The sequence below is a fragment of the Atractosteus spatula genome, chromosome 2, assembly GCF_055471065.1.
Source record: "Atractosteus spatula isolate fAtrSpa1 chromosome 2, fAtrSpa1.hap1, whole genome shotgun sequence".
Classification (NCBI taxonomy): Eukaryota; Metazoa; Chordata; class Actinopteri; order Semionotiformes; family Lepisosteidae; genus Atractosteus; species Atractosteus spatula.
The window spans coordinates 12,376,468-12,394,543 of NC_142707.1; the positions used below are offsets into that span (position 1 = coordinate 12,376,468).

Genomic DNA, 18,076 nt, shown 5'->3' on the forward strand with positions numbered 1-18,076 from the left:
GTCTGTTCACTCCCTTCCGGATTGGGCTGTCTGCACAGGGTCCTGAAAGACGCTTCGTGACAGTGAGCAGGGCCCTCAGTGCCACGCAGGCGCTGCAGAGTTGGTGTGTTGGGGTGGCACAGTGGCACAGTAATGGGGCCCTCTGTTCAATTCTGGAGCTAGTTGCTACTTGTGTGGAGTTTGTATGTTTTAACAATACTTGCATGAGCTTCTTTCTGGTGCTCCGGGTTCTTCCCACAGTCCAAAGACATGCCAGTAGGTTAAGGGGAAATTGAAATGGAGTTTATAATGAAAGTTCGGGAGGGAGGAAAGTTCAAGCAGACTCAGCTGTCGGTAATTCGCAATCACTCGTGACATTATTTCCTCGCCTAAACCACTATAAATACTGTGCGTGATCCCCTTCTCTCCCTCGCGAACGTCTTTTTACAGTACAGCCCACCTCCTCCCCATCTCCTCCTCTGCAGCTGCCCCTTGGTCACTCCTCACTCTGCAGGGGGGTCCCAGCCTCCTCGTCCTGTGGCCAGGAGGTCAGCCCTCTCCCAGGGGGGTTAAGCCACATTTTAATCAAACACTCTATAATCCTTTCAGTACACTTCATTTTTGGGTGTTGTTATTCCTAGTGAACCCTGATTCGGTTTTCACTTACCAAATACGCTGAACTTAGCACGATGCTGAAGTACATTTCAAGCAGAATTTTTTTATTATTTTTTTTAAAAACAGACTTGATGCATGTTTTTTGAAGTACTTAGGTGTTAAGTGGCTTCTGGGAAAATTGGCCCTGGTGTGGGTGTGTGCGTGTTTGTGTCTGACACATCCTGCGATGGACTGGCGTCCTGTCCAGGGTGTATCCTGCCTCGTGCCCGTTCCTTGCCAGGATAAGCTCCAGCTCCCTCCAGCGACCCCGTGCTGGGTGACTGGATTAGAAAATGAATGGATGGATGGAGAGTGTCGGAACAAATTGGGGGAAACAACACTAAGACTTGGCGTTGAAGGACCTGGTTTTGAGCGTACAGATTCAATATATGAAACCCTCCGTCAGTAATGATCAAAATGTAGTTACACAGTGAAATTAAGACAGCTTTTACACAGGAGACGAGAGAGCTGTTTAGAAGACAAGCTCGGTTTTTTACATGAATACATTTTGCTGGTAATTTGTCACAGCTGGCACACTACGAAGGTTGGTCGGTGTGTGTGTGTGTGTGTGTGTGTGTGTGTGTGTGTGTGTGTGTGTGTGGGTGGGGTGGGGGTGGGGGGGACCATTCGGCTCTGAGACCCTGCCTGACACTCCACTCCACACCGAGTGGGAAAGCAAAAACACACCAACCTGGTTTGCAAATCTCACTGCAATTTAAGAGTGCCAGAAGCCATTTAACGTGCATGCTTAATGAAGCCTCAGCTTCTGTTAGTCATTAATCTCTATGCAAAGGGGGTTCCCAGGTCTTAGTGAGTTTCTGCTCTTGTGCAGATGCTGAGAAACTGCAGGAGTACCACAGCTGACCTGGTTTGAGCCTATTACAGCGGACAAACACTCTGGTTCTTGGTAGGAGAGGCTGACCCCCCGGGCTACATGAGCAGTCTTATGGCTCACTGGATCTGGTCTCCTGCCCGTGCGCTGTGCAGATCAGGGGTTCGGGAAGCACATGAGAGATGTCGGAGGTCTGTTCCAATGCCCGCTATGAGCGACCGTCACGTGCGACATGGGCGCAGTGGCTCAGATCAGCCACAAAGGTTGTTGCAGAATTTGGAGGAGAAATTTAGATGGGATGGAGGAGTGTCTTGGGGCTCATTTGGTGCTTGACAAGAGTTTGCAGACTGTCTGGGTCATGCTACTGGTCATTCAGTGAACTGGATTGGCAGACTGAGTCCCACACAGGGTCAAACCACACATGTGGTGCAGATGCACTGAGACCTGATGACTGGAGATGGGAGATGAGTTCAGAGAGGGTAGTGTCACTGGGCCAGCCTGCAATGAGCCTGCTTAGAGCAGGCAGATCTCATCCCCAAATCAAATGAGCCTCACACGGCGACAGACAGGGACTGAGCAGGGCTACTGTCCTTCTCCGCCACTCTCCCCCTCTCTCCTTTCCTTTATCTCTCTCTGCCTCTGTCTTTCTCACTCACCAGGACTCTCTCTCCCCTCCATCCTCTTGCTCTCAATTGAAATTCAGAGAGCTTTGCTGGCATGACTGATGAATTACTGTGTTGCCAAAGCGATAACAATTAGCAAAGCATTTACAACAATAACATTCTTCAGAACATCCTCATACACATACTATAAAAATACACACACATACTATAGACAATACACACACTATACAATACACACTCTGAAGACAATACACACACTGTAGACAATACTCACTCACACACTTTAAATAAACACTCTCACTCACACAATGCAGATAACACACACTCACATACACTGTAAACAATACACACACACACTAAACAGTAGATACCCTCACACACTATACACTCACATACACTGTAAACAATGGACACACTGTAGACAGTACACACATTGTAGAAAATATACACCCACACACACTGTAAACAATACATACTCATATACAGGTACACTATAAACAATATACTCTGTAGAGAATACACACCCACACACACTGTAAACAACACACAGTCTTATACATACTGCGGACAATACACACTCATATGCACTGTAAACAATGTACTCTGTAGACACTACACATTCTTACACACACAGTACACAATACGCACTCTCACATTGCAGACAATACACACTCACACACACTGTACACTGCAGAGAATACACACTGTAAACAATACACGCAACTGAGACACACTTCCTGAGAAGCTGGGTAACCTCTCTATCCCTGTCTACCATCCACCCTCTGGTTACTTTGCATCTCTCGCTGTCTTTCCTCCCATCTCAAGCTCTCTTAGTGTCTGCCTGCTTTTCTCTACCTCAAGAGCTCTAAGGCTAGGGAGGTAGTAGTTGAAGCTGTGGCTCTGCTCAGTATGACTGAAGAGCTTGGGCACAATGAAATGAGCGTCTGACCCATGGAGGAATTGGTTGTCCAAGTGTGACTGAAGTGCCCCCACCTGGCTTCACAGTGAACTGCGCCTCTCGGCCCTTTTCACATCGTCCTGCACTGCCGCAGAGCCTGACAACAGGAGAGCTGCATAGGGGGTTAGCCGTGGCCCGGAATGCACCAGAAACAGGAGCCCCCTTTGAAGGATTACAGAAATAACTGACACTCTCTCCTGGGTCACTCTCATCCCTCTCCTCAGTTTACCCTGGCTCCATTGTGTGTTTAATCTCGGTGCCTGGCGCTAATCTCTGAGATAGTGGAACAGGGAGCAGTGCTGGCGAACAGGGCTGAATAAGAGGTCAGAGCCAGGAGGAGGGGACACTGGATTAGTTACACACTCTTACCCATTTACACACCAACGCACAAAGTCGCACAATCCTCTTTCTGAGTAATTCAAATTGAAAGAGCTTTAGTGTCATGATCGATGAATTACAGTGTTGCCAAAGCAAGATGAATTAGTAAAACATTTTGCAGATGTTTACAACAATACTAATAATTATTAGTATTGCGCCTGTTGTCTCTGGGTATCCAGGTCTGCCTGTGTCCAGTTTCTATGGCCAGGCTGTGGTCACTGAGCCTGTCCTCTCTGGGTATCCAGGTCTGCCTGTGTCCAGTTTCTATGGCCAGGCTGTGGTCACTGAGCCTGTCCTTCATCAGGGTCTGTTTCTTCTTTGTGATGCTTTAGCAGTGCTGTCCAGAGTCTGGTCGGTGTCGGTGTGGCTCAGGGCAGTGAGCTTCAGGACCAGCTGGATAAGGGAGCTCTTCTCTGTCTTAGGAGTTCAGATCACTGCTTTTTAGCTTTTATTGCTCTATTCTGTATGTTGATCAGTAGTAGGTATCAGCCTAATTCAGACTTGCATACATTATTTGGTAGAGAAGGTTTTTACAGACCTCTGTGGGTGTTTGTCCTATTTTGTATAATTATGGACTGTAATTGAACTCCACAACTCACTCTTATGGCATAGAAAATACCTATACCTTCCTACCTAGATTCTCAGACGAGGGTGTAGCTGGTTTTGTGTTCCATTGTGTTGTTGTTCAGGGTGAAGTGGAATCTGTTTCTTTCTTCTGGAAGCTCATGACTCTGGTCTTGCTCAGATTGACTGTCAGTGCCCGGGTCTGCCCGTACTGCTCCAGCAGTGCCAAGCTCTGCTGCAGCCCCTGTTCCCTGAGCGACAGCAGGACACACTCTCCCTCTCTCTCACACACACTCCCACTCTCGGTCTCACACTCTCTCTCTCTGGTACTTTCTCACTCACACACCCACACTCTCTCTCACACAAACACTCTCCCTCTCTCACACACACACACTCTCTCTCCCTCTCACACACACACTCTCTCTCTCACACACACGCACGCCCTCCCTCACACACACACTCTCTCTCTCACACACACACTCTCACTCCCTCACACACACACACTCTCCCTCTCTCTCCCTCTCACACACACAGTCTCCCTCCCTCACACACACACTCTCTCTCTCACACACACACTCTCCCTCTCTCTCACACACACACACTCTCCCTCTCTCTCACACACACACACACTCTCTCCCTCTCACACACACAGTCTCCCTCTCACACACACACTCTCTCTCACACACACACACTCTCCCTCTCTCTCCCTCTCACACACACAGTCTCCCTCCCTCACACACACACTCTCTCTCTCACACACACACTCTCCCTCTCTCTCACACACACACTCTCACTCCCTCACACACACACACACACTCTCCCTCTCTCTCACACACACACACTCTCTCTCCCTCTCACACACACAGTCTCCCTCTCACACACACACTATCCTTCTCTCTCACACACTCTCTCAGACACACTTTCTCTCACAGTCTTACACACACACTCTCCCTCCCTCACACACTCTCTCCCTCCCTCACACACATACTGTCTCTCTCACATACATATTCTCTCTCACACACACTCTCTGTAACACAGTCTAACAAACTCTCTCTCACACACACACACTCTCTCACACACACACTCTCTCTCACAGTCTCCCTCTCCCTCTCTCACACACATCAGGGTAATCGGTGTCCCAGGCTGTCCTCCCTGCTTCTCTCATCCTTGCTGTGATGTTCTGGCTCTCTCTCCCCCTATCACTCGCTCTCTGCCTGTAAGCCAGCCACGTGTCTTTCAAGATGTTTTTCTTTCAGTTTTCTTTGAATGGCGACCTTGCTTGGAAAATGTTTCAGCTCCCTGTACACTTCATTGGTGCAGTCAAGGCCTGACAATCACCCCGTCATGAATAGAATCCAGCGTGCTGCTTAACAATCAGACTAACTCCCTCTCTCTCTTTCTCTCTCCTCCTTCTCTTCCTATTTTGCTTTTCTCATTTTCCCATTCTCCCTTTTTTCTCCTTGGCTCCCCACTCTCTCTCTTCTCTTTGCTTGTGTTTTCTCTCTCCTCCCTCCTGCCCCTTTTGTCTTTTCCCACCTTCTTTCTGCCTGTCACCCCTCTTTTCCTCCTCTCTGGTCGTTTGCCTCTCTCTCTCCCCAGCACTCACCCACATCAAGCTGTGGGCGATAGACAGGCAGTGCTTCCAGACCATCATGATGCGGACAGGCCTGATCAGACACACCGAGTACATGGAGTTCCTCCGCAGGTGACCTGCAGGGCGGCGCCTTCGAGCACCGAGCTTGTCCCTGTACAGCACATAAGTAGAGACACGCAGACAGTACCAGTCACTGGCCCTGCATGCCCTGCTCGCAGCCAGATAGACAGAAAGCATGAGTCTGCAGAAACCGCTCACTGAATACACACACCATTTAGACGGATTCGTAGACAGGCGCACAGAGACTGCCATCACTTGCTGAACATAAAAGACGCTTGTCACCTCCGCTTGTCATTTCAAACGGCAGATTTAGAAACACAGTAACGTAGACAGGACACAGTTTTGTGCCTGCTTCAGTCATTTCTCACATCAATAAACTCTTTAGCATTACACAAATAAAGTACACATCAAATCCAGTTTGCCTTTAAATTCAATAGCTATATTAAAACAATCCCTGCAAAAGGGACAAAAGTAATTTTTTAGCACTTCTGTTCATTTGAACGTCAAGGTAGTCTTAGAATGCAGCCAGGCACTAATGAGCAAGGTTATCCCTTATTAAAGGAATCACCCTGTACTGCAGAGAAAGGGCAACTCCAAAACCTAGAGCCTAAATCCTTACTACTAAGCACACCCCTTTCTTACATGGACAGGCTGGTGTTGTCCACCTCTCTCTGTCATTTTCCTGTGACACAGCTGGTTTCTGTCACTGTGTCTCACGTAGAGCTGGAGTATATCTGTCCATCTCTGTTCTCCCCATCTCTGTGGTCTTCTCCTCCCTGAAAACAAAGAGGTTTCTGTTTGTCCTCCTTCGCAACTGACAATGTCCCTGACTCTAGTCTGCTCTTAGAGTTCACATTTGTCGTCTATGTCTCTTGCACAGCAGAGTGAGTGTGCCATTCTGTCTGTTCTTTCTGAGAGCTGTTTGGGTTTGTGTCCTCCTGTCTGTCCTCTTTTGAGAGCTGACGCTGGTCTGTCTGACTGTCCATCTGTCCACAGTGTGCCTTCCTTCCAGTCCCTGCAGGAGGATGTCCTCAGTAAGGTGGCCGATGTCCTTGAGGAGGTACAGTGCCCTGCTCACTGTAGAGAGCCTGATAGTTTTACTCCAGTATACTATGGTAAAGGTAGGACACATGATCAGAGCATGGTAAGTCCCTGGGGAGAACAGCAGATGTTGATGTGATAAATGTTCACCAATAAAACCACACTTGTTACTAGTGGGTTCTTGACACATGAAGTAAGAAGATAGTTCAGCTACTGCATTCTGCGCACACATTCTATATCCCCACTCAGCACTGACTCTCTGTACCCACACTGGCACGCCATATCAGGGCTTGTCAAAAACACCAGCCCTCCAAATCGCTTCTGCTGGAGAGCTGGGGTCCAGCCAGCCTTTGATTCACTTGTCTGATAAAGCAGATGACTGGACCAAAGACGTGCACTGGCCTGAGCCAGAGAGTCCTGCTCTCCTACGCTATATTGCACTGCTGTTCTCTCTACAATCACTGCACACATAAGGGGCAGGGAAGATAAAGAATTGTGATTTTTACAATATCTCCTGTATATCTAGGACTAAGCAAGGCCAGTGAGGCACATTCGACCCTTGTAGAGCTGAAAAGGTGTCCCTGAAGGATTCCAAACATAAAAGAAAATATATCTTCTAATGCTAGAGTTTTCAGAACACAACCTCCTTAGGATATACTGAAATAAATTAAGGATACTCATGGTGTTTGTATTTCTGGTTTAGTACACTGTTGGGTTGGGTTGAGATGGCTGTGGCGCCACAGTTGTGGACTCTAACAGTATTTAAATCTCCCTTCACTGCTCAGACTGCACATCCGATGCAGGGAGAGGTGTGCGGGCAGTGTGGCATCACTCACGTCACGCCTCGCGTCATAGATTGGCTGCCCTACCCGTTCTGTCTCACACCTGTGTCTTGTGTCCACAGACGCATTACAGTGAGGGCGACTACATCATCCGCCAAGGCGCCAGTGGTGACACCTTCTTCATCATCAGCAAGGGCAAGGTGAGGAAGAGTGTGGACTCAGGCTGTTCTAAGTCCTGGAATCTCCTTTTTGCGTTGTGCCATGTCCATTCCTTCCACAAGGTGGCAGTGTTGCGCAGAGCATGATCCTCAGTGTAGCCACCTCAGCTACAATTTGCACTGCTTGTATTCATTGATCTCTCTTGGAGAGAGACAACTAGAACCACTATCCCAGTCCTTCTTGGAATAATGATAATAAGTCACAGGACAAGAGTTACACAAATCAATAAATGGGGCAAACGTTTTCATCTGAGGTTTATCCTAGGGCAGGACTATTCTGTGGTCAGCTTTTCTGGTCCACCCCATTGGAAGACATTTGTGCAACCAGCACTTTAATTGCTATATTTATTCTGCCAACTATCAGTTGATGAAATAAAGAAGCTGTTGTAGAATACTCCAATGGAGTGGAGTGGAAGAGCCACAGGTTCAGTAGACCTGTTTTAAAGCTTTGGAGTCTTACTACTTGTGTGCAGACAATGCCCGGTCTGTCATTAATGCGGTGACATCAGGAATGGTCACTCATCTCTCGGGTGGCTGTGAGCTTTGAACGACTTGGAAAAGCCGCCCCCTCCGTACTCCAGCTCATGCCCCCTGACTGCTCTTGTCATTCTACAGGTGAAGGTCACACAGCAAAAGGCTGCCAATGAAGAGCCGGTCTTCCTGTCCACTCTGTCTCGTGGAGATTGGTTCGGGGAGCAGGCGCTGAAGGGGTGAGAGAACGCCACTCTGGGTAGCCACCGTGTTCCCACTTTCTGCCTGTCCGCAAAAATCTGTAACGTCAATTCATAACTGGTTTTGGGGGAAAATAACAAATTACAGTTACTGTTACAATTAGTGACTTTTAGTTGAGTACCATGCTAATAAAGCATGAAGAAATTCTGAAAGTGCTGATTTTAATCATGATATATCTCTTAGTGATAGAGCTGTCTGTCTGTGTCAGGGAGGACTTGCGGACAGCCAATGTGATCGCCGCAGAGGAGGTGACGTGTCTGGTCATCGACAGAGAGTGAGTGACCGAGGGCCGCAGTAGCTATACTGTCACTTGTCTCTTTATCACAGATACAACGGGTTGTCTCTGGAACTAGTCTGTTTAGTACAGAAACAGTAACTCACCTGAACTGTCCTGTGTAACACATATACAGTAACTCTCCCGAACTAGTGTGTGCAACACGATATCTCACCTGAACTGGTCTGTTTAATGAAGAGGCAATAACTCATGTAGGATAGGTACTACTGTATATTATTTCTGCAAATCATTACGTATTACACAATTCTGCAGCAGAGTAGACTAGAAGGGCCTTCTGGCCTTTCTGCTGCCTATAGTATGTCCAATCACCACAGCACTGCTTTCATTAACAGAGGTCTTGTCACAATTGTAGTCCCTCCTCCTTAAGGGCGCTCCGGCTCTTTTCATTTTGGACTTAATTCTGTGCACCTGCCCCTTGTTCCAGCCTCCTTCCCGTTCCCCTTAAAAGCCAGACACTCAGGCAGTTCCGGGCTCTGCATCTGATTCCCATATCGTGTGAGCCTGGGTCCTGATGCGTCTGGCTCCGTCATGTTTTTAAGTCTCTGTCTCTGTCTCTGTCTCTGTCTCTGTCTCTGTCTCTGTCTCTGTTCCTGTTCCTGTTCCCCCTGCCGGTTCCGACCCGGTTCCTGGTTTTAATCTCCTGGATGGATCGCCTGGCCATGGACTTATTCTTGTGTTTTTGGATTCCCCGTCCGGATTATCTTTGGATTGTTTGCCTCGGCCACACCTCCCCCGTGCACCAGCGCACTTTGGACACACCCCCCTTTTTTTTTTATCCCTGTCTTCCTGCATGACTTTTCCCCCATCTTTCCTCACTACTTCGGATTGTGTCGTCTGCATAGGGTCCGGAAAGAACTGTTCGTTACAGGTCTGAAACGTGCAGTGTGGTTCCACAATTCATATCACACACCATTCTTACCTCCCTCCTCCTGTGTCTGCAGGTCCTTCAGACAGCTGATTGGCGGCCTGGAGGATGTCACTAACAGAGTGTACGACAGCGCTGAAGCCAAAGCCAAGTGAGAACCTGCCTCCGGCTTCTCCCAGGGGGCTGACATCTCTGTTCCTCAAGGCCCCGGGCTGATCCAGGTCTTCTAGGTCTCTCAGAATCATTATCTCCTTAAAAGGAAAGGTCAGAACGAGGCCTGTAGGAACAAAGTAGCCCTCCTGCTCCGGTCTTCAGCTGGTGATGATTTAAGGAGACCTAGATGAGACTGCTAGTTTAGTTCGGGGCCTTCAGGCACCATAGTTGTGTCTATTCAGTCACATAGTGAGGTTCACTAAGACGCTGCTGACCACAGTGTACCAAGTGCAGCTCTGAGTGGCTCTACTGGTTAATATGCTCACCTGAGAAAAAGGTAAGATCTATGTCATGTCACTAGCCAATTGTGACTGGAGGGTGGGATTAGTTGGCAAAAAACACCCCATTACAGCATCAGCACACCGGACTTTAACAGGTGATCAATTAGCGAAGGACAGACGAGTGGGAATGACAGTATCAGGCTTGCTCACAGTGAGAGGTTCATCCTTCTGTGAAGTGTCAGGTGGCTGTGATTCAGGTAGCACACCTGAACGAGGCTCTCAGGAATTCGTAGAGTTGGCACTAATGACAAATCTCCCACAAAACTTTTAGTAGCTGAAAGCAAAAATTGCTAGAGAGCTGAAATCGATCTGCCTGTGATTAAGAACTCCGCTGCGCTGAAGCAAAACTCAGAGGACACTAGGATCGGAACCACTGGCCTGATGTTTTAAACACAGATACTATCTGTCTGTGTGTCCGTTTGTCTGCTTGTGTGTGCTGGTGTGTCCTTGTTTGTGCAGGATAGAGGCGGAGACAAACTTCTTCTCCAGTGTGTCGCTGTCTGATTTTCGGATCATCAGCACTCTGGGTGTCGGGGGCTTTGGTCGCGTGGAGCTGGTGAGTAAGGTTTTCAGGGACTGGTTTTCTCTGTCCAAGAACAGTACAAGTATGCTATTACTGTATATGCCTGGAGTCAAATAAAGGATATTCCAGTTCACTCCCTGGCAGCATTTCTGTACAACTCTCAGTATACTTGTTTAATTAACAAAATTTAAGAAATTAAACAGCTTTCTGTCTTGAAGACTTGCTCTGGAATTAATTGGGTGGTCTAACATATGCCAGCCCATGCTGTGCACAGTGTGTGTGTCCAGGGTAATCGAGTATGAAACCTGTCACAGCAGGTGTGTTGATCCAGGTGTGTGATAATCCAGGTGTCTATTGATCCAGTTGTGTGTTGATCCAGGTTGATCCAGGTATGTGTTGATCCAGGTATGTGTTGACCCAGGAGTGTGTTGACCCAGGTGTGTGTTAATCCAGGTATATGTTGATCCAGGTGTGTGTTAATGTAGGTGTGTAAAAATCCAGGAGTGTGTTAATGCGGGTGTGTATTAATCCAGGAGTGTGTTAATGTGGGTGTGTGTTGATCCAGGTGTGTGTTAATGTGGGTGTGTATTAATCCAGGAGTGTGTGAATGCGGGTGTGTATTAATCCAGGAGTGTGTTAATGCGGGTGTGTATTAATCCAGGAGTGTGTTGATGCGGGTGTGTATTAATCCAGGAGTGTGTTAATGCGGGTGTGTATTAATCCAGGAGTGTGTTGACGTGGGTGTGTATTAATCCAGGTGTGTGTGAATGCGGGTGTGTATTAATCCAGGTGTGTGTTGATGTGGGTGTGTATTAATCCAGGAGTGTGTTGACGTGGGTGTGTATTAATCCAGGTGTGTGTGAATGCGGGTGTGTATTAATCCAGGTGTGTGTTGATGTGGGTGTGTATTGTGTTGATCCAGGTGCAGCTCAAGAGTGATGAAACACGCTCCTTCGCCATGAAGGTGCTGAAGAAGAGACACATCCTGGACACCCGGCAGCAGGGACACATCTTGTCCGAGCGCCGCATCATGCAGGAAGCACACTGCGAGTTCATTGTCAGGTCAGCCCAAGGAGAGCTGCCCCAGGATCTCTCTCCCCACTGGAGACATGCCCTCTCTTCATACCGACAACTGCCCCTCACACTGGGATCTACTCTTTCACACGTAGATCTACTCCCTCACACTGGGATCTACTCTTTCACATGTAGATCTGCTCCCTCACACTGGGATCTACTCTTTTACACTTAGATCTGCTCCCTCACACTGGGATCTACTCTTTCACACGTAGATCTGCTCCCTCACACTGGGATCTACTCTTTCACATGTAGATCTGCTCCCTCACACTGGGATCCTCTGCTTCACACTGAGGTATACTCCCTCACAATGGGATCTATTACTTCCTCACACTGAGATTTACTCCTTCACAGTGGGATCTACTACTGCCTCACACTGCGATCTGTTACTTCACTGAACTAGTTCCTGAAGGAATGTTATAAATTTTATAAAAGCTAACAAACTGCTTATCTTTTAGCTTCCTAACTGCTTATAACCCTGGCAAGTCTATAGGTCAGTGGAAAAATACAGCTCACGTCTTAAATGTAGTAAAACAAAAGTCTTAATAGGAAGTTGTTTTTCTCTACTCAAGCTTGACTAGAAAACTAATGATTCATTTTAGGGATTAGGTCATCTCTGTCAAAAGTAGGAAGCTTGTCTGTTACCGTGTATAAAAAGCGCTGAGCCACGTCTTTCGGGGAGACTAGCTTTTGCAAGCTGCTCTCCCATGTGCACGTGAAATAAATAGCTCTTCTTTCACCAGCATCCGAATTCTGTCCCTTTAATGTTTCTTCATCCCTCACACTGAGATCTACCCCCTCATACTGGGATCTACTACCTTACACTGAGATCTGTCCTCTCATACATATTCTCTAGCCCCCATTTTCCAACATCTTGGAAACACAGTGTAAGATGGAAAACAGAAATGTTTTTACCATTCCGTTTCTGCTTTGGAAAAAATAGTACATTAGCATCCAGAGCATATTTAGCATTGGAGCGAAAAGCTTAAGAAGGTTTCTGCTTCAGTGCTGAACAAGACTGTCAGTCAGGGCGTCTCTCTCTCCTCTTTGCAGGTTGTATTGCACCTTTAGAGACGCCAAGTACCTTTACATGCTGATGGAGGCCTGCTTGGGTGGGGAGCTGTGGACTCTGCTGAGAGACAGGTACTGACCTCTGACCCCTCCCCACCTAGACCAGGAAACCAAGGGAAGACTAGCTTGTTGGAAAAGGAACTGGTCGCAGGTTTTCAATAAGCAGAAATACAGACGCTGAGCCATTCTGGAATAGTAGTACTTGCTCTCTAAACTGTGGCAGTTAATACCATCATTGTTCTTGCTTGCCTGCAATTCCCACTGATTTCCTTATGGAGCCAAGTGCTACTTTTGGGAATTGAGCCAGGTTGAAAAAAAGCATATGGAACTCCAGCAGGAGTCAATATTGTAGTGATCTAATATTTCCAGCAGGGGGCAGTACTGTAGCCTTCAGACAGGTTCTTGTGTTGTTGGTGTGTAAACCAGTGTATTGCCGGTCATGAACTTGCTGTAGGATGCGTATTGAGGGTTGAAAGTGCTGCGGAGCGGGACAGGTGTTGCAGTTGACTTGTGGAATTATTCCGTTTTTTTCTCCTATTTAAAACAACTGGGCTCGCTGGGGTATTTGTGCGTGTGGTTACAGGGCCTCGTTCGATGACGGCACCACCCGGTTCTACACGGCCTGCGTCGCCGAGGCGCTGGCGTACCTGCACTGCCGCGGAATCATCTACCGGGACCTGAAGCCCGAGAACATCCTGCTGGACCAGCGCGGATACGCCAAACTGGTAACGCCCAAGGCCTGTCGCCAGACACCCAGGGCAGGAGGCGGCCGCACGCCTCAGACAGCGCAAAAGTATTTAGTTCTTGTGTTTGACTGATGCAAAAAAAAAGACATCGACCCCAAAATCTTCATCAGACTGAAACACGACAGCAATAGCAAGCACGCACAAAGACCCCGCTAACTCTCCCTCGCTGGCTCCCCCTCCAGGTCGACTTTGGCTTTGCCAAGAAGATCGGCTTTGGGAAGAAGACCTGGACGTTCTGCGGCACTCCCGAGTACGTGGCCCCGGAGATCATCCTGAACAAGGGCCACGACGTGTCGGCCGACTACTGGTCCCTTGGCATCCTCATGTTCGAGCTGCTGAGCGGCAGGTGGGGCTCAGATACTTGGGGGTGTGGCTGGGAGGGGCTGAGGTAGGGGGGGTCGGAGATTTGGACTAGGGAGGGGGGGCTCTGGGCAAGGACAGTATGAGATCGGGGTGGAAATCAATCTGATGATCACGTTTTCTTTCCCATAAGTCAGTTTTGTAGGTGCCATTATCAGAGCCTACTGATCTGTGGGAACTGTATGGCTGAACACCCAGTCTTGCAGTGAAGCAGGGTAAAAACACTTGAAAGTGATGTGATGCGTAGCGCCAAGCTGTTCAAAAAAGAGAAGACAGAGATCAAAACAAAATGTGCCTAGAGACATAGAGAATGGCTTAGAAGAATCAAGGGAGCAGGATCAGAGGGAGTAAACCACAGCTCAAAAAACCGCAATGTGCTTTATTTTTTAATTCCGAATTTTTTACTGCTACCAAAAGGACTTAAAGGAGGTTTTGTGCTGGTTTGGTGATTTACTCTATTACAACTTGAAAAGTGACATGAAACAAGTCTGTCATCACAACTTGACAACATAACAAGAGCAGTGAGCGCAGTGTATGTGTAGCTCCTGGCTCCATTAAATGTCTCCTCTTTGGACTGTTCTAGGGGTTGAGGAGACTGAGGGGGTGTGGTTATGATTGGGTGTGGGAGGGGCTAAGTGACTATGGGTGGGGTCAGTATAATTAGAGGAGGGGCTGATGATGCTGTACTAGCGAGTCCTTCAGAGCCAGTGTGAGAGCAAAGATTACTATGTGTCTCCAGCTTTTACAAACGAATCTACAGGACACTGCTGGTAGAAATCTGGGCAAAAAATCAGAGAATGTTTAATGACTAATGTGTATCTTCGCAGTGCTGCCCATTATTGTGGGCCAGATTGAGGGGGCATTGTGACTGTCCATGAGAGTGGTTAGGCAGAGTGCAAAACATCGCAGAAAGACCACTGACAGCGCTCTCCATCTCTCTCAGCCCCCCCTTCTCCGGCTCTGACCCCATGAAGACCTACAACATCATCCTGCGTGGGATCGACATGGTGGAATTCCCCAAGAAGATCACCAAGAACGCAGCCAACCTCATTAAGAGGCTCTGCAGGTCTGACTGCGCAACACACTATGAGCAGACAAAACACACCTCACTCCGCGCAGCAGATACTGCATAATGCAATTCGCACAATATGGTCGGCCACATGTAGTCCACATTACACAAACTGCTGCTGCTCTTTGATTGACTGCACAAACCGTACAGCACTGTTGTGGAAATTCTTCATCAGAGGAGCAGGACACAGTCTTGTGCAGATTCAGTTTTATTGAGCTCAATAAGTCCGACAACGCGCGCTGGCTCTGCCCCACAGAACAGACAAACTGCAAGGGTTTCCCAGCTCTTATATACAGTCAGAAGAAAGTTTGTTTCACGATCTGAGTGCTTGTCCTGTTCTTTGATATGTAATTACTTCTTGTCCTACTCTGTCTTGCTCTAGGTTCTGTCATTTGATATGCAGCAGACATTGGTCTGCTGTGTCCTGTTTGTGGGTGTTGTTCCTGTCTTTTATTATGTAGCATTAAGCCTGGGGCTGCTAAAGCAAGTCAGCTTAATGGCATCTTACTGTAAATTTTGTTTGAGGCTAAATTAACAGACCCCATCAACACCTCTCACAATGTGCTTAAGTGGTGATACTTTGATGCTGGATAAGTGAGATATATACATGTCCCACTTCAGCACAATAAACCACCCTCCGCAGAACTCCAGCGGCACAGTGTTTGCAGCTTGAGTGTGGGTGGCGGCTGGCAGTGCCAGGGCCTCAGTGTGTGTGTCTGACCCACAGGGACAATCCTTCCGAGAGGCTTGGAAATCAGAAGAACGGAGTCAAAGACATCCAGAAACACAAGTGAGTGATCAGCTAAAACATGTGTAGCAGTGGGCGCTCCAGCGTCTGTCCAGTCACTGACCGCGTGTTGTGTCTTGCAGGTGGTTTGAAGGGTTCAACTGGGAAGGCATTCGGAAAGGCACTCTGACCCCGCCCATTCTGCCCAGTGTAAGAGAGGGGGGACATTGGTGGGGCACATGGGGGAAAGTTAGGAGGAAACCAAGAGGCGAATAGACAAAGCAGCCTTGTACAACGCTCCACAGGGAAGAAACAGTGTTTTGCTGCCACTTGCACTGAGATTTCCTGACTCAGTCATTGACAAGACCTGCTATCCAGGCTGCCACACCGGTGAGATGGTAAGAGTGCAGCATCCCAGAATACTGCAGTACCTTGCCTGCCTTCATGCATCATGCAGACATTCCTGCAAAGGGCCGATATTCACACCACAGGCAGGTTAGTGGGGGAATACTGCCAAAGAGTGACAGGGCAAGAGGCGGGAGTGTGCGAGTGACCCCGTGGCGTGGGCTGTGTTTCTCTTCCAGGTCAGCGGCCCACTGGACACCAGTAACTTTGACTGTTTTCCCGATGACCCCGAGGACCCGCCCCCCGACGAGGAGTCCGGCTGGGACAAAGAGTTCTGAGTTGCGCAGTGTGTGACAGTCTTCCTCCAGATCGGACAGCTGGGAGGAAAAAGCAGCAAAGGCTGGCATGAAAGACCATAACCTACTGGTCACCACCACTGTAACCACAATAACCTCTGTTATTGGATTGGATTTTGTAGAGCAATTCTCGACTCTGATTGGGCCAGAGTGATGTAGGAAAAGACAATAATTCTATCTACTCCTCTAGGGGGCGCTGTTTGATATGGGAACTGGAAGACAAGATTTTTTTTCGAATATGGGAATGGTTTCATTATTTTAGAATGATTCCTCAGCTCTTAGATATGGCGTTGTAACACTTTTAGTAACAAGTAGTCTGAAAATTTTGCTACAGAAATTTAGGTTTCTAATAGAAGGCAGGAATTGAATACCTGCAGCAGTCTGAGAGACTGTAGGTTTAGTTCACTGAATGACTGAAGGGCTGACAAACTGACCACAGAACAGGCAGAATCAGAGGCTTTTTAAACAGGTATGCTGCTACTACCATCAAACTGTATACTGGGGAAATTCTGGTGTATTTATTAGACTGGGTTTTCAGTGTGTGTTTCTAAAATTGAGAAAGGAAATGAAGATATCAAAAATGATATCAGTCTGACTGTCTCCTCATTTGCAGTGTGTGAGTGTGCTTGTGTGGCGAGGGAGGAGATAAACAGGGTTACTGTAGGCTTCCTTCTCCAGGCTCTCCAGTGATTGTTTAACTTGTTTAGTGCACTGTGGAGCAAATCACATCGTTTTCCCAAAGACCTCCAGTGACACAGCCAGTGTGGGAGTGCAGGATCCACACCCCCCTCCCACACACCCACACCTTGATTTCCAGCAGTGATGTCATCCTCCTCCCACCCCCTCTGGTGGGCCCCACTCTCATTCTCATTCTGCGTACCGACTCTCAGATACAGCAAGTGACGCTCCAGTGCAGAACAGTCCAGGTCTGCCTGCAGTACAGTATATCTTTCCACTGCCCATCGCCAGTAAGTCTCTGGCTGACTGGTTCCTGAAAGAACGAGTGAAATGATCGCCCTGTGCTGTATCTGTTCTCTCAGTTAGCCATGTGTGCGGAGTGGATGGACTCTCTTCTCCTTCCCGATCTGCTGTAGTCTTACTGCACGTAAGGAAACTGCAGGCTACAGCGAGCAGTTGGAATGTGGCTGCAGTGGCCGAAGGGTTTCGGTATTCCTGGGGACAGTGGACAGTGGACAGTGGGCAGTGCTTTGGCCTGCAGGCAGCCCTGGTTTAAAAGACTCTCCTAGTGGACCGCCGTCGTTTCAGGGTGTCCTCCTGCATGGCTCCCCCTTTCTCCTTCCCTTCCTGTCAATCCTGTGAGCCAGGCGCCTGTGTGTGAGAGGGACCCCTTTGCGATCTGACACCCACAGGAAAAGATACAAAGAGTGGGGGGGGGCTCTCCTTTCTCCAGTGCTCTTCCCCCAGGGGGTGTGAGTGCAAGCTGGAGGGAGGGGTACCTCATCTTCCCTGCACACTCTACAGTCCCATCTGAGGGGTGTCACACAGGTGAGGGGGGGATCCAGAAGGCCTGACGGTCTGGACTGTGTTGTTTTGCGCGTTTTGTAAAACCCTGACGTCTCTTTCCCCCTCCTCGCCCGCCGTTTCTGCACTACGATGAAACCAGCCTCAGCTATTGCTGCTCCGCACTCTGCCATCGGAAGGCCAGGGTTTCTGGAATAACGCAGCGACCTCACGAGCTTTCATGGGAACTGGACATTTGTCTCAGTCCCTCTTTT

General features: G+C 48.4%; 1 protein-coding gene across 1 annotated transcript in view; it reads left to right on the top strand.

Annotated features, from left to right (window-relative positions):
* The window catches only part of LOC148839279 (cGMP-dependent protein kinase 1-like), a 30,691-nt gene extending 13,774 nt beyond the window's left edge, over window positions 1–16,917 (top strand). Inside the window, exons 5-19 of the mRNA XM_088933782.1 lie at window positions 5,588–5,693; window positions 6,639–6,702; window positions 7,588–7,665; window positions 8,299–8,393; window positions 8,624–8,689; window positions 9,652–9,726; window positions 10,529–10,625; window positions 11,515–11,654; window positions 12,720–12,809; window positions 13,321–13,462; window positions 13,666–13,829; window positions 14,787–14,909; window positions 15,640–15,702; window positions 15,783–15,849; window positions 16,224–16,917. Coding sequence (XP_088789908.1) covers window positions 5,588–5,693; window positions 6,639–6,702; window positions 7,588–7,665; window positions 8,299–8,393; window positions 8,624–8,689; window positions 9,652–9,726; window positions 10,529–10,625; window positions 11,515–11,654; window positions 12,720–12,809; window positions 13,321–13,462; window positions 13,666–13,829; window positions 14,787–14,909; window positions 15,640–15,702; window positions 15,783–15,849; window positions 16,224–16,322 — 1,469 coding nt within the window. The 3' untranslated portion in view covers window positions 16,323–16,917. The remainder of the gene's footprint in view (window positions 1–5,587; window positions 5,694–6,638; window positions 6,703–7,587; window positions 7,666–8,298; window positions 8,394–8,623; window positions 8,690–9,651; window positions 9,727–10,528; window positions 10,626–11,514; window positions 11,655–12,719; window positions 12,810–13,320; window positions 13,463–13,665; window positions 13,830–14,786; window positions 14,910–15,639; window positions 15,703–15,782; window positions 15,850–16,223) is intronic.
* The last annotated feature ends 1,159 nt before the right edge of the window (window positions 16,918–18,076 follow it).